This window comes from Tubulanus polymorphus, chromosome 12 (genome assembly GCF_964204645.1).
Source record: "Tubulanus polymorphus chromosome 12, tnTubPoly1.2, whole genome shotgun sequence".
NCBI classification, from domain to species: domain Eukaryota; kingdom Metazoa; phylum Nemertea; class Palaeonemertea; order Tubulaniformes; family Tubulanidae; genus Tubulanus; species Tubulanus polymorphus.
Window position 1 is genome coordinate 3,361,345 of NC_134036.1, and position 21,607 is coordinate 3,382,951.

The following is a 21,607-nucleotide window of genomic DNA, read 5'->3' on the forward strand; positions in this document are numbered from 1 at the left end:
ACGGCGCAATCAATTAAATCGGATTTTTCATTCACTGCCGAGAGTTTCCTATTATTAACCGAACCAGGAAGTGAAACAATTCGCCACAACCAAAATAAAACGACAACGAAGAAACAATAAAAAATCACGCGAAATATGACTATTCGGCAAGAATTGTCACGTTGAAATTAGTAATCATGAAACATCGGTTTGATTCGTTGATCGAGGCGTTCATCCTGTTCGCTGTTATCGCTCGTAAGTTGCATTAGATCCTGATTTCTGAACTGAATTCAATTCAATCAAGAATTTATTACATTTTGACAGCTGTTTGAATATTATGAATATGAAAGTGAAATGGCTATTGCGCTGTAATTATGGATTTGTTCATCCTCGCTTGCCGGGGTTCGATTGCCTCCAGCTGAAGCTCATGCACAAACCCTGGGGCCTGGCTGCAGTTCCTATGTATGAAGCCAATTTAATCTAGTTTTGGTGTGAGCTTCAGTGGGAGGTAATCAAGCCCCTGGCAAGTGAGGATGGGATTGGTTAGGAGGAAGCATAAAAACTTGACGGTAGCTTATAACGTTAATACGCGGTGATGCGGTGTATTACCAAAGTCTATCGCTGATTTATCGGCCGCACTGACGCAATGAAAGGGTTAGAATCTGCTGACGATAGGCCTATATCTGAATCTGTAGACTTGATTGATATCGAATATATAAACTGATATTCGGATGGTTTTATTTTATCGCAGTGCGTTATTGCGCCGTGCAGTCGAATAGTTGTCAGGCGTTCGATCGGATTGTTTGGAGACTTAATAATCAAACCGATATCGAAATACACTGCATCAAATTACCACCCGTCAATAACCAATGTCTCGGCATCAAATGCTACGGAATATACGCGCCAGCCCTGGTAAGTGAACGTATTAAACTCGCTCAAACATTACCCCTAGAGTGCTGACTCTGAGGAGGAGGGACAAAAAAAATATTGAAGCACACCAATGATCTTCGAATTATATACTAAATTGAAAACAAAACAGGAATAAAAGTGTTGTCCTAATGGTGAAAGTTTTGACCTGTTAATACAGTAGTAGGAGATAATATACATTATACCAAGGCTCCGGGGTCCTGGAACTTACGTGTTTCCATTATTGCTTAATAAACGTCTAAATACATCTGGATTCATTGAACACCATTCATTGAGTCATCCACCCTGAGCTAGGCCTGGTTTTTACCCCCTTGTCGTCACACATTTACTTGATCCGGCGTTATTTCTTTTCTATTCACAGATTCCCGGCAAGTTTCGAGTCGGTCGAATTCCGTTTTGCCTCCAGCTGTCGATCGCTCAATGTCTGAAAACCGGTCCAGGGTTAGAGGTGTACGTACACGCTCACAACACTACTGAACATCGTCTGGTGAACACCAGTTATCGAGCATTCCCCGTTGGAGGTACGTTTCAGGACCTACGCGTTTTAACGTCCAAGGACAGATCCCAGGGATTGATTAAAAACAAATAACTCATTACGAATACCCTGCAGTGCAGTGTACTAGCAAAGTCCATCACTGATTTATACACCGCGCGGCGGTGTGGGTGCACCGAAAGAGTTGAATTACGAGTATCATTACCAATCTGATGGTTTGTTACTTCATGTTTTACAGATCTGAAGTTTCCACTTTCGCCTATAATTCTTATTCAGCCGTATTTAGCCGTGAATGTGAAGAGACTGAGCCCGTCACCTGTCGGGCTCGATCGGATTCGAATCGGGGTGAGTATCTTTATCGCGACAAGGACCTCGACCTTGATTCCTTAAAAACCCCTTCTTAACGCGAAATACTTTTAAAGGTGCTTAAAATGACTTTAATTTGAGCAATACACCTCGAACTCCTTTGAAACCCCTTCAATTTTAAGAAATAGGCAATAAGAAATATTTGTAGTTGTACAGTCAGTAAACTACGCCTGAATCGCTTCATTTGGGACCAGGATTTCTTTTTACCCAATAAGGCGGCTACCGAATTAGAAACCAAGTTTAGGTCGCGATAGGATAGAACTTTGCTTACAAAACCACTCAACTTCCTTGAAATAAACAATTCCGATTTAGGAGGAGTCTACAGTAACTGGGATGTGGAAGAGATGCAGACGCTTCCTCAAATTATGAAACTTTCTCCCTCAGAGCTCCTTATATCCAGGAATGACCAATCTGTGGGGACCCTGAGACTGCCGCCGAAATCTCAAAGTACATGCGAATCATAACGGCCACAGGGCGGCTAAATTGATAAATAACTTTTTCTATTTTGTATGCGAGTATAGATGGTTATGGAGCCGTACCAGACTGGCAAACTTCTACCGCTGCACGAATTCCTGCACGCGTACGACGAGGTTATCGTGCCGAATACGACCTTGACATTACCGGCGTGTACGCGGAGAGTGGCGAAGACGACGCCGACCCCGGTTACCCCGTGCCACAAGTGGACCAAGTGGCATTTACATTCCGATAAAGGTTCGTTTATATTAACGAGATTTAAGAGCTGTTTAATTGTTGTTTAATTGGTTCCGTAGTTGAGACTTAAGACCAAAAATCTTAAGACTGGTCTTAAGTTGTAAAGGAACCAGGGGCCGGTTCCATAGACAGGGCTTAGACTTAAGACCATTCTAAGACTAACTTAATTCTATAGCCAATCTAAGCCCTGTCTATGGAACCGGCCCCTGGTTCCTAAAGCCCGCTTCTCTGTGTGTTTCATGGACTTGCGAGTCCGTGAATGGGCTGGGATGATAACTTGCAATAACGTTTTGATTGTTGCATTGCATGACCTAGAATCTTTAGAATGTTTAATGCATAGAGGATTCTCTGAAAGGGTTAAACGTATTCAATCAAGCCTCTTTTGAACGCATGAGTGGAAAGAAAATTGCGCGCAAAACTAAATACAGAAATTCAAGGGCAAAGAGCCGTCCCTGATCATTGATGGCCACTCAGTTTGCTGTTGAGGCATCGAATTATTCTTAAGAATCTTTTACGCAATTAGTAAATATACATGTATGAAGATGCTATTTTATTTTCTCCGAACAGTTAAGACTAAGAAGGCGTGTCGAAATGATTTGAATTGCGGTATCAACGAGGAATGTAAAAAGGGACGTTGCGTTTGTAAGAACGGAACGTACTTGAAACCACGCACCGATCTGTGTTACGCCACTTTACCGCGTAAGTATCCTAGATTTCTATAGCCTGCACGCCACTCCCCTTAGATTCTATCAGCGCACTTTCAAAAACTGATCGTCCACACTTCACATGTGTTCAGTAGCTTCATCTGAGACATTTCTAATTGAAAATGAACTACAAACACCAGATATTAGACATTCTATCGGCACACTTTCAAAAACTGATCATCGATTTTTCATGTGATCAGTTCTTCACCCGAGACATTTTCAATTGCGAATGAACTACCAATACCAAACATTAGAACTTTCAAAAAACTGTTCCGCACACTTTGCATGTGTTCAGTGCTTCACCTGAGGCATTTTCAATTGAAATTGAAAATGAACTACAAACACCAGACATTAGACATTTTATCAGACATTTTCCATTTTCATCTTTCTATTCGTTGTATTGCAGTGAAACGGTGCCAAAAACACAGTCTAAGCGGAGCGCGGCGCCCGACGTGTGGCGTTAACGAGATATGTGGCGCCACCGGTCGCTGCTCGTGTATCGAAAGAGCCGTCTACGACACGAGTACCCGTCGGTGTAACACGTCGACGAACCCGTATCGCCCCCTACCCGTCCAACCGGGAACCCATACGCACGAACACGGCGGCGGGGGTGGCAGCAGCGGCGGTCCCAGTCCGGTTCAACCTAACCGTCCAGCAACAGCGCAACAACAAGGAAACGATAACAAACAGAGTAAGTAATGAGTTCAATACTTGACTGAATAATCTTCAATTTAATGGCCTGATGGCCTTACTTTTGATGATGCGTGTACGCGGTGACACCTATTTCAGCCGGATAAGAACTATATTGAAAGCAGACAGTCTTCTGCTGATCAATAAACCCCTATGTACTGCGTAGTAGTGCGCTGTCCTGTATTAGCACACTTTTTCATTCGCAATGGTAAACAATAGAGAAAATTACCGTCCGATATTTTAGTGTCTATCGGTGATGTGTCTAATGGTTGGGTAACTTTTCACAATATTTGATTTGTAAGTGTAACTATGCTAGCCACATGCACAGCCCAAAAATTGGGGTGATCAGAATCAAGATGACCGACTGGTAGCCATTTATGCTTGCTTTAAGCAATACGATTGGATATTTTTCAGGTTTTCATGAGATATATTTTTAATGGTTGGATCACTTTTCTCAATATTTGGTTTGTACGTGTAACTATGGTAGCCACATGTGCGGCCCAAAAATTTGGGTGATCGGAATCAAGATGGCCGACTGGCAACCATTTATGCTTGCCAAAAGCGATGCTTTCGCATATTTAACAGGTTTACATGTGAAATTTTTTAAATGCTTAGAATAATTCTCATAATTTTTGGTGTGTAAGTGTAAATATCCTAGCCACATGTGCAGCCCAAAAAATTGGGGTGATCAGAATCAAGATGGCCGACTGGCAGCCATTTATGCTTGCCAAAAGCAATACGATTGCATACTTTTTAGGTTTTCATGAGAAATTTTTATAATGGTTTCATCACTTTTCTCAATATTTGGTGTGTAAGTGTAACTATGCTAGCCACATGTGCAGCCCAAAGATTGAGGCGATCAGAATCAAGATGGCCGACTGGCAGCCATTTATGCTTGCCAAAAGTAATACTTTTGCATATTTATCAGGTTTTCATGTAAAATTTTCAAAATGCTTAAGACAATTCTCTTGATTTTTGGTGTGTAAGTGTAACTATGCTAGCCACATGTGCAGCCCAAAAAATTGGGGTGATCAGAATCAAGATGGCCGACTGGCAGCCATTTATGCTTGCCAAAAGCAATACGATTGCATACTTTTTAGGTTTTCATGAGAAATTTTTATAATGGTTTCATCACTTTTCTCAATATTTGGTGTGTAAGTGTAACTATGCTAGCCACATGTGCAGCCCAAAGATTGAGGCGATCAGAATCAAGATGGCCGACTGGCAGCCATTTATGCTTGCCAAAAGTAATACTTTTGCATATTTATCAGGTTTTCATGTAAAATTTTCAAAATGCTTAAGACAATTCTCTTGATTTTTGGTGTGTAAGTGTAACTATGCTAGCCACATGTGCAGCCCAAAAATTGAGGCGATCAGAATCAAGATGGTCGACTGGCAGCCATTGATGCTTGTCAATGTCAATACGATTGCCTACTTTTTAGGTTTTCATGAGAAATTTTTATGATTGTTAGATCACTTTTCTCAATATTTGGTTTGTACATGTAACTATCCTAGCCACATGGGTGACCCAAAAATTGGGATCATTGGAATCAAGATGGCCGATAGGCAGCCATTTATGCTTGCCAAAAGCAATACTTTTGCATATTTTTCTGTATATAATATTCAGTAGACAATCTAGAGATGTCTAACACTGAGCGAACACTGACGGCTTCACTTTTATTTGTGTACCAGCGAGTCCTGGATTCTGACATTTGTAACCAGGGCTTCACTGGGGCTTGAGTCCATCATTTTACTATAGTAGACTCAACCTCATTCGGTACCATTCGGATTATAGATATCTCACAGATCTGAGAATGGAGGATATTGAACGTTTTACCAAATAAATTTTCTCGATAGAATTCTCCGATTCAACTGTTATTGAATAAGGAGGAGTCTACTGTATCGTTGAGTTGTTTCGGAAATTTATAAAATAATTTCTTTCTTCTTTGCAGGGACGATAATTATAGCGTGCAGTTCTATCGCCGTGGTGATCGTATTAGCTGTGATAATTATTCCGGTTGTCGTGTATTGGCGGCGGCAGCGTCTGCGTTACGCCGACCACGACATTCTACTGACCAACGACGAGGAGATCATGTGATCATCGGTCAGTCTCTCGCGGTGTCACAGGGTCCCTATATGACCTTCAAAACGGAAAATATTTTTAAAGCTGCTTGAAACTCCTTTGAGCAAAATGTCCAGAACTCCTTTAAAAATCTCAGTTTTGTCTAGTTTAATGTATGAACTACACCTCAATTGACATAGTTGGGACCAGGATTTTTTTTTACCCTAAGGTGGTTACCAAATTAGAAACCAAGTTTAGGTAGTGTATAGGATAAAATTTTGCTTACAAAACCACCGAATAACCGGTTTACTGAGATAGATAGAACCGATTTAGGAGGTGTCTACAGTAATTGGGATATGAAAGTGATGCGAGCGCATCCTCGAAATTTCAAATTTTCTTATTTAAAACTCTGTATATATCCAAGAATGACTGATCCGTAGGGACCCTGGGTAACCCAATTAAAACCACAATATAGACAGGCGAACAACCATTCAAAAACAAAATGCAGATGCGAGACTTGATCTCTTCACTCGCGAATCATTGACTTAAATCAATACCCAAAGTGCTGGAGATAAGTTGAAATTTAAGAAAATTCCACTCCAGTGTGTTGAAAAACTGGTATACCGCTATAGTGCGTCTACACCGCTGTGTGGTGTATCGATTTGAGATAAAAACTAGTTACCAATTACATCAATACATTACCAATTTATACACTGCACTGCGGTGTAGATGCACTGACTGGAATCTGAAGCAGACTGTTTCTTCACCGAGACAATACTCGAATTCCGAGGCAATCGGCAACTCATGAATTAGAGTTGGTAAATATTAGACATTTCCTCCACGCAGGGTTTGTAATAATCTGAGATGATTGGTTCCTTTGCAAGCACTGTTCGCCGTAGTTTCTCGGCCCCAAAACAGTCTCAGTCATATCTCAAATAGGAGATTATGTCCAGGCGCATGCTCTCCTTAGAAACATTTAGAAAATGATATTTCTCGTGAGGACAAAATTGTTGTCGATATTATATTAAAAATTTTTCACATTAATTGATAGTTAAACTATTAATGCATAGAATATGTAGTTGGGAATACAATGCATTTGATTTGAAATAATTTTCTCTTTTGAGTTTTTGAAAATCATGAAAATGAAAAAGTTCGAATTTTGTATGAAAGTTATTTATTACAGAACTAAATGCATGAATGAATATACATTGTATTCAATAATACCATTTATTAAACCAACGATTTAAACTCATTATTCGAAATAATTTTAACGCATTATTCCATTAATTGAATTTGTAAGTAATAATTTAACTGATGTTAATAATAATCAATTATGTAAATTAGTCGATGAATATTCATATCTCTAACTGAACCATATCGATTGTAAGAATATCACGTTTATACTGTAGAATAACTCCTATAGTAGAATATTTTTACCAAGAAGTTGATGATCCAGTTAATTGAAAGTCTCAGTCAAATCTAAGTCTTGAGAGCAGTTGTCCCTCCATGAGTCAACTGGTGCTAGGTTTTAGACAGGGGTCTACTATACTGTGCTCTACAAATAGGGTATAGAGTAGTCCGAAATTTGAACATAGGGCGGGAACGTAAAGATCATTGAAAACATGAATTCGAAAGACAATTTTTTCATTCCAAACTTGAATTTTTCACAAATTTTTTTATTGCCATGCAGGCGCATCATTTTTTTTCGAGTCTCGCCCTTGGTAGATTTAGAAATATTTCTTGTAAATATCTTTTCCTGCACTGTACAATAAAAAATGGCACCATTGAATACTGGGATTATATATATTTTACATTTTATCACGTAATATTCAGATTTACAATGTATTATTCGCTTGAAATGAAAAAATCTCAAAAACGGCTGTTAAAAAACTTTACTACTTTGGAATCTCGAAAAATTATTGCTTTTTTTGTTTTAAGTAATAAATCTCTTTGAAAGATCGGTGCAAGGAATTGTGCAAAGGTTCACTGCAATTTTTTTTTTAATGTTCGGACGAAACTCTTTGTTTTCGCGGTTCTTTTCATATGTATAAATGAATAAAGATTTATTGTTACGATTAAATGCTTGAAGATCGTTGTTCTCAGTGTTCTCTTCGGGAAGTTCAGTTTGTTTAATTCAATCGATTTTTGAATTTTTCTCTGAATAATTTGTCTTCTCTCTGAAACACTCCACTTGCACCCTGCGCTACCGTCGAACTAGTAGTCCCCGATATACCGCATGTTTCTGAGAAAGGAGCATCCGTATTATGCCCCAGCCTCTTAATAAACAGCATTCAAATTACTCAACTGGCCATGTTTCCAAGAAAAATTTAGCTTAGGAAATTTATATTTTTGAGATTTTTTATCGTTTTTACTTAGGGATAGTGTTTGGTGTCGGGAGTTGGTGTTGATGAAGTTCTGACTAAGATATATCGTGAAAGGTAAAAACGGAAATTTTTATCAATGTTTTGGATGAATGATCTTTCTAAAATGTTAATGAATAATCAGTGTTGTGTTTTACTAATCTGCATTGGACAAGCAAAGTCGAGTTTTTGCTATAAGAATATAAAATTGTCGCCAAAAAAATGAAAATATCGTGGTGATAAACATCATTTATAATTCAGGACTGATTCATAGTGTCATAGATTATTAGAATTGGGCACTACAGTTGCCCGTATTGTACGTAATAAGGAAATTTATACACCCGTGGTAAATATTTGCCAATAATTTTGGTTCAGAGAAATTCCGCTATCGTTATTCCTAGCGGCAGCACTGGACGGTTGAGATCTAATGCAAATCTGATATTCTACTGTGGCATGTGAGGCACAGGGATATTTTTCATAGCCAAATTTCATTCACCCCTCAACATTATCTTGCTTTAAATCAATATTTGTGCCAACGTGAAAGCTTGATTTAAGGGGAATCTACTTTTGAAATTAACTTTCAAGCCACTTTTGATAGAACTCTTTTCTCAGCGAATGTATTCATTGTATTAGTATACCGTAAAGCTACAGATTCACATGCCACAGGAAGCAAATTAAGTTTTATTGCCTTCACATGCCACAGGAAGAATTTAAAGCCAATTAAATTTTATTCCCCGAAGTTTTTCAAACCATTAAATTAAACAATATTCTACTAACACAGAAGTTTGTACTTCTTGTTAGTTATTGCCAAGTGGTGATGCGTGTGCTTGGCTTCTGATTATTTGATCACAAATTAAGAAGGCTGTTACGAATATTAGTTAGATGACTTTCAAGTCCTAATGTGACACTTGTTGAAATTTCTCATGAATAGTAGGCACAGGGCCTTAGAATTTTTCCTAACAGTTGCACTTCATGCACTAAATCGTGAAATAGACCAATTTCCATATATTCTGCAAAATAGAATCCCAATTCCTCTACCAAATATACACGAAAACAAAAGCTAATTTCTTTGGTAATATAGACTGAAATTTATTTTTCAGATATACGTAATTTACAGTATGATCCTATCGGAATTAAATGCTCAGATAATAATAAGTATCAGCAAGCTGCACTAGTGTGGTGGAGAATTAGAAACAGAATTGCTAGTAATTTACAGAAAAACTAGAAAAATCACGAAGATTTCGTTGGCGTTCCATTGGTTCCTGATTTTTTCGCCGCGCCATCAGTCGCTGTTTTCTCAGTTACATCATCGGATACGCTCGACTTAGCGGCGTCTCCGGAGCAGGACACTCCTCCGGTTGAACCGAATCCTCCGGCTCCGCGCTCCGTTTCCGGCAACTTCGTCTGAAAAATTCAAATAAATATACTTTATCGTTGTTTTTTTAGAAATACCGATAAAGGAGAGAAGCTTCCATCGTGACGTCGAAGGAGATGAAGTGAGTAAGAGGATAATGTTTTGAAGACGATTTGAAGACCTAGAAACACGCCATCTGGTGGTGCACCTTGAAAACTAATTGTATAGTAGAGATATGAACAAGTCCGTAAATCGTGCCAGTGTTACACGGCGGCCACTTTCCACCAATTTACAATTCTCGACTTTTTCCAATCATACAATAGAAAATTCCCTTAGTGAACCAGAGAAATTTTAGGTTTAGAATGTTTCACTGTATTCTTTCCTATGAAGAAAGTGATTGAGAAACACATGGTCAATAGCATTATCCGAATTCCTTCAGTTTTCCTGGTTCTTTTGCAAAATCTTTCAAATTCCTCCAGGTTTTCGGTAAAATTTCTCATTCTATGATTTTTTTCTAGATCTATCCGATCCCCCGAGTTTTCTAGGTCAGTGATCGCCCTGTTGGACAGCGTGCAGTTTTTCGAGTAGACCCAGGTCAGTGACCACTATAAGAATCATTCATTAATTACGAACGCATTAAATTTGAATTTTTCAACCCCCCCTCCCCCTCTGTACACAAAATCAGCCATTTTTTCGTATACATTAAGCATTACAGTACGTAATTACACCCGAATGCGTACATAATAAATGAATGACCCCCTATTTGTTTGTTTAAAGCACACGTTACCTCTGACTCGACGATGTCCGGTATATAGATACGTTCGAGTATCAGCTGCGCGACGCGATCGCCGCGTTTTATCGAGAACGACTTCGAGTTGTGGTTGAACAGAACGACGCCGACGTTGCCGCGATAATCCTGATCTATCACACCGGCTGAAATATTTAGACAACGAATTCAATCGAGAGATTGGGAAAATTCTCATCAAATTCTGGGCGACCACTTTCAGCTCGTTTACAAATCCCCACCACCTTCAACTTGTAGGATCAGAGAAATTTCTAGAATTAAGAAATAAGAATAAGTTAGAGAATATTCCTGATATAGGGTGATTTTTCCATGTTTAAAATGCTACTTAAATTCATTCATTTTTCATTGAATCAACTATAAAGAAACACGTGGTTAATAGCATTATCTGAATTCCCCAAGTTCTGGTAAAAATTTGTCAAATTCCCTGAGTTTTTTCTAGATTTCTCAGATCCTCCAAGTTTTCCAGCCATCAGTGGCGCCCCCCGGGTATGCCTCAGCCACAAAATATCTGGACCCGGGAATGAACGCTGCTCAGAGGACTATACTTAAACGCACCTCCGACGTCGATGTGGTGTTTCCAGGCGAGTCCCGATCTCGGAGCGACGCGACCGTAGCATCCGTCCGGTAACGCGATTTGAATATCGGTCATCGCGCAGACTTTCCCATTCGCTTCGATCGTGTAATCATGAGCGCTGAAAACGTAGTTAAAACACGCGATGACGTTAAGTCTTCATTTCGGGGGCGAAATCAAGATACGCGCGAAAGCGAGATTTCGGAGGAAAAACCTTCCGTTTATAAACGAACCTGCACAAATCCAAACCAGCAGCGAACTTGGAACCTCGAACTGGCGCCAGTGCGTGCTCCGACAGTTTATGGTATAACAGTTTGATCCGGTTTGGCGTCGTCACAGACTCTGAAACCAAAAACAACGCAATGAACAGGGATTAATTAGTTAAGATAACTAACAACGATCACAAAAAGTACAAAGCAAGGGCTTTGAAAATTTTTCACCGATCAGCTCTAGTACAGTGCAGCATTCGCCATTCACATACAAAACAAAAGGCGACAATTTTTCGCCAGCTGGTGCGGGTGTGGCGGTGGGGATGAAAATTTGTTCAGACAAAATTCCCATTTTAAATGTACGAAACACATGCGCTTACCTTCCATTGCTACATCAGTTTGTTCTTGCACTTGTGAAGGCATGATTTCAGCTCTTTTCGCCGGCTGTTCCTCTTCGTGATTCGATTTATCCAGTGATGAATTCATTGACATTGATAAATTTGATGCTTTTCGAATTTTCGCGCGCCCTGCTGGTTGGTGACTACGCGCCAAGGTCAGCGTGGAGCCGATACTCGGTGACTGAGATCGCGTAGTTATCCGAGACATCGCCGCTGTTAGAACCCGAATCCCTCCCGTGATCCTGAATGTCATGCTAACAAAACAAATCGGCGATATCAACAGACCCTATTCGAGGATCTGAGTAGAAGATCTGACCCTGAAACTGTTTAAAAACCGCCGAAATCCGAGAGATTTAATAACATTTCTGGGTCTACCTTTCTCAAGGTCGTAGAGCCACTAACCCTCTGTCCCTTGTTTGTTTGCTATTTCGCCCGATTTAAAATGCCGTTTGTGATGATGTGCGGCTTTCCTTGCTCGGGAAAAACGACCAGAGCCGAACAGTTGAAGCGTTTTATCGAGGAGAACCGCAGCGGCGTCAGGGTTCATATTATTACTGAATCCGACCTAGGAAAAAACATTGTTTACATTGGTACGATACGGTCAATCTCAATTCAAATTATGATTTTATTCGCCCACACTTATCAGACATAAACTAAGCTAATTTAATTCCATTATAAGCTAGCCAATTTCCATCCGGAGAAGTTTATTTATCAGCCAGTGTCCGGACTATAAGCTGTCCAGTTCAATGTCTACTCTAGATTATAAGATGCTATAAGTACAGTTTGGACCAGACCCTGGCTTGCTTGAAAACCGTACAGTGTCCAGGCATCGATCCAAGCCTGTATCGAATGTCAAAATATGGCTAATATCCAACAAGGCCCAGTCCAATCTAGCCAGTGTCCAGTCAGAATTAACTAATGTCCTGTAATGCGACCAGCCAGCAGTGTCTCATTTAAACTACCTAATGTCCAGTTTAAGCTAGCCAATGTCCAGGTATCAATTCAAGCCAGTATCAAATATCGAAACATGGCTCATATCCAACTAGGCCCAGTCCAAGCTAGTCAGTGTCCCGTCAAAACTAGCTAATGCCTTGAAATGCTGCCAGCCAGCGTCGAGTTAAACTAGCTAATGTCCAGTCAAAGCTAGCCAATGTCCAGTCAGAATTAGCTAATGTCATGTTATGCCACCAGCCAGTGTCTCGTTTAAACTAGTGTCCAGTTCAGGCTAGCCAGTGTCCAGTCTGGCCAAATTAGCTAGTCCAATTTAAGCGGTTAATGTCCAAGCCAAATATTTTTGTAAAATATTGATATATCTATTTTCAGATTCGCTCAAAGAGAAGGAGACCAGGGCGACATTAAAATCAGAAGTTCAGAGGTGAGGCATGATTTATGTTTTTGATATGGCATGATCTATGTTTTTGATATATCATTTAATGGCATTATTTGTGATAGGCCTTGCAGTCTGACTGGTTAAATAGTAATGAATGTTTATCTAAGACTAATTAAAATGATTTCATGTTGATTTCTTTAAATTTTCAGAAAAATCTCCAAAGAAGACGTCGTGATATTGGATTCATTGAATTATATAAAAGGTAGAAATCATTCGTTTCAGTTTGATAATGCCTGAAATCTGAGAAAGTACCAGTAATTATCTGTTGTATAATACGATTTCCAATTTTCTAGGATTCCGTTATGAACTTTTCTGCGTAACGAAATCAGCACAAACTCCTCAATGCGTGGTATGTATTTCACTAATAGTTGACCTGTGCCCGCCTGGTATCAGTTGTATACCATACTTGTAGTTATATATTATTCTGACGTAACTTGATCAGCGGATTTAGTATTACCATATATGTAGATAAAGAGTATTCTGACGTAACAGGCACTTATCCTTAGATAAGGGCTTGTTATGCTTTCAGTCAAAGTCGAAAAGTCAATCAGAATTTTTTTGACTTGTTTTGAATTCAATGACAATGTGAACATCATCATCAGTAACTAATCATAATTTTACTGAATTGTTGAAGTTACTGAGAATGAGATGGTCGTCATCAGTAACTACCATAATCATAATTTTACTGAATCGTTGAAGTTATTGACAATGCGATGGTCGTCATCAGTTACTTATCATTATTTTACTGAATTGTTGAAGTTACTGAGAATTAGAAGATCGTCATCAGTAACTAATCATAATTTTACGGAATCGTTGAAGTTATTAAGAATGAGAAGGTCGTCATTAGTAACTAATCATAATTTTACTGAATCGTTGAAGTTATTGACAATTAGAAGATCGTCATCAGTAACTAAACATAATTTTACTGAATCCTTGTTTATGGTTGTTGATGTTTTAATCGTGTAGATATTCTGTGATATTAGCGAAGAATTATGCAAACAATGGAACAGCAGTCGTCCTGATGCTGACCAGTATTCACATGATGTGTAAGTTTCTGCTGTTGACTAAAAAGAAAATCGTGTATATTAAATAAGGCTAAAAAAGAATACCTCGTTTCTCCTAATCAGCTGGGTCATTTTGTGAAACTGCAATAAAATTAGTAATCAGTTCATTTCCATATCTGCCGGGTCTGACAATGATAATGATTTAAGAATTGCAATATGATATGTACAGGGTTCATAGGGTCAACTCTTAAAAGCTCAAACAAGAAATGAGGTATCAATTTTTTTTAAAGTTAATATTCTATATATTCTATTGTTTTCTCTATATGTTAGTTTGAATGGATTGCTGATGAGATTCGAATGTCCCGATTCTCGGAATCGTTGGGATTCGCCGCTGTTCACGATACAAACCGACGACGAGCTGCCGTACGCGGACATCTGTAACGCCCTGTTTAATCAGAAAGCTCCGCCTCCAAATCAATCAACGCAATCGGTACGCCTTAACCCTTTCAGTGCTGACTAATTAATACCCTATAGTGCTGGAGAAAATTTGAAAATTCTAAAAAATTCCACCCTAGTGTGTTGAACAATGGGAATACCACTATAGTGCGTCTACACCGCAGTGCGGTGTATCGTTAGTTACTAGTATTTCACTATGTTTGACACTTGCTGCCATTTTTCAATAGAGATAATTACAAATTACTAATTCCATCAATACATCGCAGTGCGGTGTACTAGCAAAATCCATCACTGATTTATACACCGCACTGCGGTGTAGACGCACTGAAAGGGTTAAAGAAATTCATTATTGACCATTTTTTATGAAACTAGAGGGCCAGCCACCCCTATCATTTTTATATCCACCCGTCTGAGAAACAGCCATACCTTTTAAACTATCTGCTGCCCCTATCAGAAATAGAAAATTACACCAAAATTAAGGTTAAATTTTCTGTATTTTTGGGGGTTTGAAAAGGTGCAGCCCTGATGTCATACACTTAACACTCAATGCAGTCCCTTTAAGATTCCATCATATATGCATGGCTGGCTTCATAAATCCCCCTATGACATCATGGAAGTGGGCAACACATGTAACCTGAAAAAAAGGGTTGTTTAGATCGACTGACAGGATTGCTGTTCCAGAAAAGATGGCTGCCTCTGTTATCCTCCCTTTGACATTGTCAAATTTAGTGGGTCGGTCCATGCACTCCCAGCGAGAAGGGATAGTTGCAAAAAATATCTAACTGTCTTTTGTTGTTTCAGCAACCGTTATCGTCATCGGATTTCCTTTACGAGTTGGATCGAATTACGAAAGAAATCATAAGCGTGAGTTCACTGTTTTATCTCTGCGCATCTGAATTCCACGGTTCAGGCTGCAATTTCACGAAAAAATTGACCACTTGGAAAATATTTTGAATTAACCTACACAGGATGGTGCTCCTGACCTAGGAAACCTGGAAAACTTAGGGAACCTGAAAAATCTAGAAAAAAATCGGGGAAAACTCGGGGAATTTGACAAATTTTACCAAAATCCTGGAAAACTGACCTCGTGTTTATTGATCAATGAATTCACACGATTCAATGAAAAATGAATGAATTGTAGCATTTTAGACCTAGAAATTTCTCCCGTTCACTCGATGGAAATCGCATTGTGTAATCGCATGGAAATAAATATCTGGGAAAATTAAACTCGAGGGGATTTGTAAATTGGCGGAAAATGGCGCCAACCTGTTGTAAGTAACCATTGAGCCAGTTTATCTTAGATCGATTTAGGAGTTGAATCTTCTCGTGAAACTGGACAGTTTTGTTCATTTGTTCTGTGATCTTCGTGAATTGTGTTCACAATTTGTTCACATTTTTATCGTTTAGGAAATAATGTCTAGTCAAAAAACAGCCGTTCCCGGCGATGAGCTGAAGATTTCTGCAGCCAACGATTCAATATCCTTTTTATATGATAATACCGGTATGTAGTCAGGTGAAGATCTAATTTTATACTAAAAAGGTTTGTTTAGAGACTGATTTATTCCAGTTTGGAAATTTTCCTACTATCTGGGAAATGTTCTATGCCTACTTACACAGTGACGGGTTTTGGGGGCGGTCTCGGGGTCGGGACACCTGCCTTCCCATTGATGTGACCCTTTTCAAGACAGAAATCGTTAAAAACCTGTAAATTTGAAACTCCTCCACTCGGAAATTGCAACCTTTCGGATTTATTTCCTCGAAAATATTCAAAACCAAGGGCGAAACTGTGGGGAACCGTAATAGAGGCCTCTGACTTGGCTGCTTCATGCGAGAAATGTCTTTTCTTTTCTTCTGGACCCGGCCCCTTCCAATTTTCCTCCATCCACCCCTGTTGCATACACGAAGGTTGTTTCTGTGCGTGATTTTTCATTTAGGTTTTCATAATAATAAAGACAAATTGAACGATAAAGAAAGAACGATTAAGACAAGAGTATGTACAAAAATGTATTACTAGCCTATTTATAAATGCAAAATAATCGCTTGAAATGACTGAATTGAAAGCTTTATAAAAAGATTATCAAGCAGTACGATTCACAGCTATAATCGATTGGATGATTGTGGTGGCATGCACGTAACAAGCCGACAGTTTAAGTAATTCAACTCAACGCAATATTTCTAAAACACTCCGAATAGTAAAAAAGATTCGACTAATGTTTCATTCTCTTGATTTCAATACTCATCAAGGACACGTTTAAACATGTTCAACATGTCCGTCGTGTTCGATAATACAATCAGATAAATGATACATGTATTCTTACATCCCTTCGCACTGCGAAGTAATAACTTAAGTTTTGCACAGGTATCTCATCGTTTAACTGGTTCCTAGCGCTGTCTGGCCTTACCGTTGACTTTCTTAAGGGGGCCAAGTCGGAAAGTCGTGGCTTAACTAATTCTAAACGTTCGTTGTCATATGTCGTAAGACTGGTCTAAACAAAATCTAAGACTTTACTGCACAACGGCCCGCAGTTTTCGAGTATGGATAGTACAACCTTGGAGAAATCATTTGACGAATGGTTACTTCAAGGTACACAGCCCAGCCAGCCGCTGTTATCATGAAGATAAGTAAGGACTATAGGGCTAAACCCATTTAACCCACCCATCCAAAGCAAAAACAATTGACTTAAAGTTTTAGAATGACTCACGCATAGATATACATGATCACAAGCTAAAAGTGTGACTCAGACTACCAAAAAATATGAAATGGATTTTCCCTGATTAAAGAGGTTAAAGCTTAACTTTTACGGGGCCAGATTTCGCCTGGTGAGTTTATAGTTAAGTATATATATATATATATATCTATGAAGTAGAATTCTCTGAAAGCTGACTAATTTACATAGACTTATGCATTATTGCATTGTTTCTTTTTCTCACTGTAGAATAAGAACTATCGATATGTAACACCACCGACCGAAAAGCTGCGCGCTTCATCTCTTTTCGATCCCGACTCCACACTGAAATCCAACTGTCATTATCAGATCTAAAGTTCGAAATTTACCGCTGTTGTTGCTGCTGCTACCGGCTGCTCGATTCGTTCAAGTATTTCCGTCACTCGAATTTTGATTATCCATTAATTCAATCTCTTCAGAAGCATTTTGTCTGTGCGATTGTTCTTCTTGATGATCTTTATGTCTGGCAGAAGTCGGTGACCGCGGCTTATTGCGACGATAGAGACAAACAGCCAACAACCCGAATAATACTGCCACGCACACCACTCCTACTACCACTCCTACAATTTGACCGGGGTCGAGCGGATTTGATACCTGCTTTCCACTCTCGACTGTAGACCTTGTGCTGTTTAATACTGTTTGATTCAAGCGTTCTGTAGTCGCATCTTTACCTGGAAAAATTCAGTTTAGAAATGGTTAAATTCCTGAACCTAATTTTCTAAATCTTAGTCTATACCCAGTTCAACTGATGGGTTTAATTCAACTATGGACCTAGTTCCACAGTTGTTTGGGTCTCATTCGAATACGGATCCAGTCCACAGTTCCACAGTTTTTTTGTGGTTTAATTCTAGTGTGGATACAGTTGTGTGAGATAAATTTGTCTCTGGTCCCAGTTGCACGGTTGTTAGGATTTAATTTAAGTCTGGATCCAGTTTCACAATTTTGTGGGATAAATTCGTCTCTAGATCCAGTTCCACAATTTTGTATTATATTTATTTTCTGAATAATTTACATCAATGTATAAAGGATATATTAATTTAGACTTGCATTTAACAGAAGTTATATAATTAATTTGTTTTATATATTACATATAAGCTCAAGCCATTGTTACATAAAGGACATAAAGAGTTCAATAATCAACGTTCAAACTTCAAGAAGCCCTTATCGCGGGGAAGTCCCTTTTTTATGGCGTCATCATGACGCATATATGACGAACAAACAATACCTCTTTTTTCATAGACTACGATGTCGTGGCAAACTTTTCTTAAGTCGTTAATCGAACAACAGATTGTCATGTTTCTGGTGACCGTGAACTGTACATGCTCGAGCGGTTGGTTCGTCGGTGTTTTGCTGATGTTGTTGCACTTTTTCCCGATCTTACCCTCGTACGGCGACTCGCGGAATTCGGGGCTCGTCGTGCATTCGTTCGACAACATGACGTCTTCTTCCCCGCGGCTCCGAGATTCGAATCTCAGAGTGCGCAGGAGCGGGTCATCTACGTGGTGTATCCACTGACATGTGGCATCCATCCTGGTGTTGTTAGCTACAGGACTCGATGGCGTCACGGTCAATTCGAGTAAATCTGAAAGTATAGCAACGATCATCGAAGAAACTATTGACATTGATAAGACCGTTATTGTAGTTATTAATCATTAAAGACGTTGCTAACAGCAATGATGACTCAGGATCATTTTAAAACACGTCAGCAAAAAAAATACATGCACCATCTTATCAGAATCTTGTGCTGGAGTTTCATAAGAATTCACCCGAGACATTTTTTGATAGAACTAAACATGAACTACCGCCAGTAATTAGATATTTCACCAACACGCGCCTTCGGACGGTGGACAACGATGTGCGAGTAGGATTTCCAGACTGACGATACCTGTATAAAGTGAATGGTTCGAGTAGAATTTGATTTTTAGAACACTTACCCACTTCGATCTTCCGGAATTCTCTCGGATAATTTTTATATGTGCAAACGTATGTACCAGCATCGGCGAAAGTGAAATTATCATTCGTTACATTGACGACCGCATGATCACCGTCCTGCATCTGATTCGAACTCCATTTGTTGAATTTAAGGACATCGCGTCCATTTGCGATGTATTCATCGTCGGTGCCATTTTTTTTGCATAATCGCGTTTGGTAATCTCTATCGTCGTCAGCCGGTCCACACGCTATCGTCACCGGACCCCCGCTCGCCGGTAGCCTCAACGAAGACGGCGTGACTGACATGTTTATCTTAGGAGATCGCACCACACCTGTTGAAGAGATGATGGTATTACGACATGCTCATGTCAATGATGAGGGAAACCTGGAGAAGGGAGCGATCGACGTCTCGTAGAATCTTTGGCATTGGTTTGCCGAAAACCGTTCTAATACGAATCCAAATTGTGAAGCATTATTGAAACCAGAGTAGTGATTTCGTTTGGAATCTACGATGTCTGGTGTACTAGAACTCATCATCGGATGCCTTAATTGAAAATACCGCTACCGACCGGCACGCATTAGATATTCTATTAGCACACTTTTAAAAAGCAGTACTTCGCCAGAGACGTCGATAGCTGTTTTAGTCAACAGCCGAACGCCGTGGTTTCATTTTGATAAATTCTGTCGCATTAAATTCGAATTGTGGGACTTCCTCATTTATTCATTCTACGTATTACCATTCATCTCAATTTCTGATCGTCCATTCGATGCTTCTCTGGAAGGCAGTGGTTCGAAGCCTGTGACATGATGTAATGCCGGGCATGGAAAATCTCACGGATCTCTTTCGTTTTCTTGCAATAAAACAATGTCTATTCTGACTTACCTTTCAAACTTCTGGCGTTCACCGCTCGTGGTGTACAGGTCGAGACGATGAGACAAGTCGCCATCAAAGCGAAAATAAGCCGGATCATTTCTACTATAACATCAGGAGAAACTATGTTGCCTTCTGTTTCAGTTAAAGCCCTTTTCATCATCGACCAGCTCGGTAACCTGCATCGACGGAAGTGAATCATTTACAGTCTGCGATACAAATTTTAATCGTTTGGTGGCGTCTCGTACGCTACGTTAGTGGGTAATGGGTAATTTATGCAAATTTATCCACGAAAATCGCGCACCGTCGCCATACCCGGATCAGTACGCGTGTTCGTTTCTGAATAACTTATGCAAATTTACGATCCGAAAGGCAACATGGCCGCCCACTCGACTTCATGTTAACGTTTTATAATCCATCGCGATAAACCTATTATCCAAGTTACATGTACTATTAATTGTACTGAATGGAGTATTTGAATCGACCAATGAGTCCTAACAGACTTACAATTAGAAGTGGGTTCGATTTTGTTTGCAAGAATGGGGAAAATCCCGTGACGTCATGGCTATATTTAGATAGCGTACGTAATCATATGCACACGGAAGTTACATATTTACATGGAGTCTAACTGTGTGACACAAATTCGATTGACGACGAGTAAAATCTGTTGGCGAATTTCCAAGATAATATAATGTGAAAATATGTATTTGATTTTTATAACTGTTCGGTGGCGGATATTGAGGCAACTGATGAAACACCGGCGGCCGTAGATGTTAATTAGACCATTCCCTAATCCCATATGACGTCACCATCAAACTACCGACTGTGAAATCGCTAGTAGTTTCAGGCGCAAATTTTGCAAATTCTTTTTTACCCTTATTTAAATGAAAGTTTCGTACCTTACCTTTTAAAAGCGTCTAAAGCCCGCGATACCAATTTTCAGAAAGTGAAAGTTTGTTCCAGACGCCGTCGAATAATCACATTTATCGTTTATCCGTTTAACACGCGAAATACTGAAATTGATACGATTCGCTTTCTTTTACGCGAAATCCTGTTAAAATCGACACAATTAGCCCTCTGTTTGTCGCAGAAACGTTGGTTCGATCTATGTTTGACTGAAGACTGAAGGCGTAATGAATTGAATACGCTCCTGTCGTCGCTTTTATCTTGCACGGGTCAACGATGGCGTTTGGGTTTCCCTGATAAACTAAATTAGGATCTTATCGTCATACTAGGTGCTTACGTCATGCTTAAGAGTATACTTGAAATTCCGGACCCATCACTTTGACTCAGTTTTACATGTACGGTCACATTTAGTCGCGAAATGAAATCTAACTTTTACATCAACCCTTTATCCTCGATTTGTCGTCACGTCGCAATTCACATTTTGATTTTTTTTTACGTGCACGTTCGATTCATATTGTCCCGTTTCTATCCGTATAGTAATCTGTAGTATATGATCATTTATTATGCATAAGTCTATTTCCATTAAGTCGATTAAACATATCCAGGACTCACGCACGTAAGCGAGTTGTTTATATTTCATATGCGTAGAGAGAGTAATAGGCCTATATTTAATCTGTGTTGTTATGTAGTGTT

The 21,607-nt window shown here is 39.4% G+C and overlaps 4 protein-coding genes across 5 annotated transcripts in view; 2 read left to right on the top strand and 2 right to left on the bottom strand.

Moving 5' to 3' along the window:
- The first annotated feature begins 70 nt into the window (after positions 1 to 70).
- Positions 71 to 8,001, top strand: LOC141914131 (uncharacterized). The gene is made up of 8 exons (XM_074805398.1): positions 71 to 234; positions 731 to 891; positions 1,268 to 1,427; positions 1,638 to 1,744; positions 2,287 to 2,476; positions 3,044 to 3,175; positions 3,587 to 3,871; positions 5,823 to 8,001. Exons 1-8 carry the CDS (start codon positions 177 to 179, stop codon positions 5,966 to 5,968), a joined length of 1,239 nt encoding a protein of 412 aa, XP_074661499.1. The 5' UTR covers positions 71 to 176; the 3' UTR covers positions 5,969 to 8,001.
- Positions 8,002 to 9,404: 1,403 nt separating this feature from the next.
- On the bottom strand, positions 9,405 to 11,882 carry LOC141914285 (uncharacterized). Its single transcript, XM_074805569.1, has 5 exons — positions 11,612 to 11,882; positions 11,256 to 11,364; positions 11,007 to 11,143; positions 10,434 to 10,579; positions 9,405 to 9,696 (listed from the first exon to the last, which is right to left on the bottom strand). Exons 1-5 carry the CDS (start codon positions 11,880 to 11,882, stop codon positions 9,523 to 9,525), a joined length of 837 nt encoding a protein of 278 aa, XP_074661670.1. The 3' UTR covers positions 9,405 to 9,522.
- Positions 11,883 to 12,071: 189 nt separating this feature from the next.
- Positions 12,072 to 21,607, top strand: part of LOC141914286 (protein KTI12 homolog) — a 28,719-nt gene continuing 19,183 nt past the window's right edge. The window contains exons 1-8 of the mRNA XM_074805570.1: positions 12,072 to 12,219; positions 12,953 to 13,004; positions 13,169 to 13,221; positions 13,313 to 13,368; positions 13,986 to 14,065; positions 14,354 to 14,513; positions 15,281 to 15,343; positions 15,887 to 15,955. Of these exons, the coding sequence (XP_074661671.1) occupies positions 12,072 to 12,219; positions 12,953 to 13,004; positions 13,169 to 13,221; positions 13,313 to 13,368; positions 13,986 to 14,065; positions 14,354 to 14,513; positions 15,281 to 15,343; positions 15,887 to 15,955 (681 nt within the window). The remainder of the gene's footprint in view (positions 12,220 to 12,952; positions 13,005 to 13,168; positions 13,222 to 13,312; positions 13,369 to 13,985; positions 14,066 to 14,353; positions 14,514 to 15,280; positions 15,344 to 15,886; positions 15,956 to 21,607) is intronic.
- Positions 16,464 to 21,165, bottom strand: LOC141914284 (uncharacterized). 2 transcript variants are annotated; one of them, XM_074805568.1, is made up of 5 exons: positions 20,908 to 21,165; positions 20,021 to 20,187; positions 19,140 to 19,469; positions 18,431 to 18,787; positions 16,464 to 17,876 (listed from the first exon to the last, which is right to left on the bottom strand). In XM_074805568.1, the coding sequence occupies exons 2-5, from the start codon at positions 20,169 to 20,171 to the stop codon at positions 17,572 to 17,574; spliced, it is 1,143 nt and encodes a 380-aa protein (XP_074661669.1). In that variant the 5' UTR covers positions 20,172 to 20,187; positions 20,908 to 21,165; the 3' UTR covers positions 16,464 to 17,571. The 2 variants fall into 2 exon arrangements, with proteins under 2 accessions (XP_074661669.1, XP_074661668.1); XM_074805567.1 differs by having other exon boundaries at positions 20,913 to 21,164.

Excerpts from the sequence above, each read along its gene's own strand:
- LOC141914284 (XM_074805568.1), bottom strand. The coding sequence starts at position 20,171 with ATGATGAAAAGGGCTTTAACTGAAACAGAAGGCAACATAGTTTCTCCT. Across the intron at positions 18,788-19,139 it reads ATTCCGGAAGATCGAAGTGG|ATTTACTCGAATTGACCGTG; the intron begins GTAAGTGTTCTA and ends CTATACTTTCAG. Across the intron at positions 17,877-18,430 it reads CGTAGTCTATGAAAAAAGAG|GTAAAGATGCGACTACAGAA; the intron begins GTATTGTTTGTT and ends GAATTTTTCCAG.
- LOC141914131 (XM_074805398.1), top strand. The coding sequence starts at position 177 with ATGAAACATCGGTTTGATTCGTTGATCGAGGCGTTCATCCTGTTCGCT. Across the intron at positions 1,428-1,637 it reads TCGAGCATTCCCCGTTGGAG|ATCTGAAGTTTCCACTTTCG; the intron begins GTACGTTTCAGG and ends CATGTTTTACAG. Across the intron at positions 1,745-2,286 it reads TCGATCGGATTCGAATCGGG|ATGGTTATGGAGCCGTACCA; the intron begins GTGAGTATCTTT and ends ATGCGAGTATAG.
- LOC141914285 (XM_074805569.1), bottom strand. The coding sequence starts at position 11,882 with ATGACATTCAGGATCACGGGAGGGATTCGGGTTCTAACAGCGGCGATG. Across the intron at positions 11,365-11,611 it reads AACTGATGTAGCAATGGAAG|AGTCTGTGACGACGCCAAAC; the intron begins GTAAGCGCATGT and ends TTTTGGTTTCAG. Across the intron at positions 11,144-11,255 it reads GCTGGTTTGGATTTGTGCAG|CGCTCATGATTACACGATCG; the intron begins GTTCGTTTATAA and ends CTACGTTTTCAG.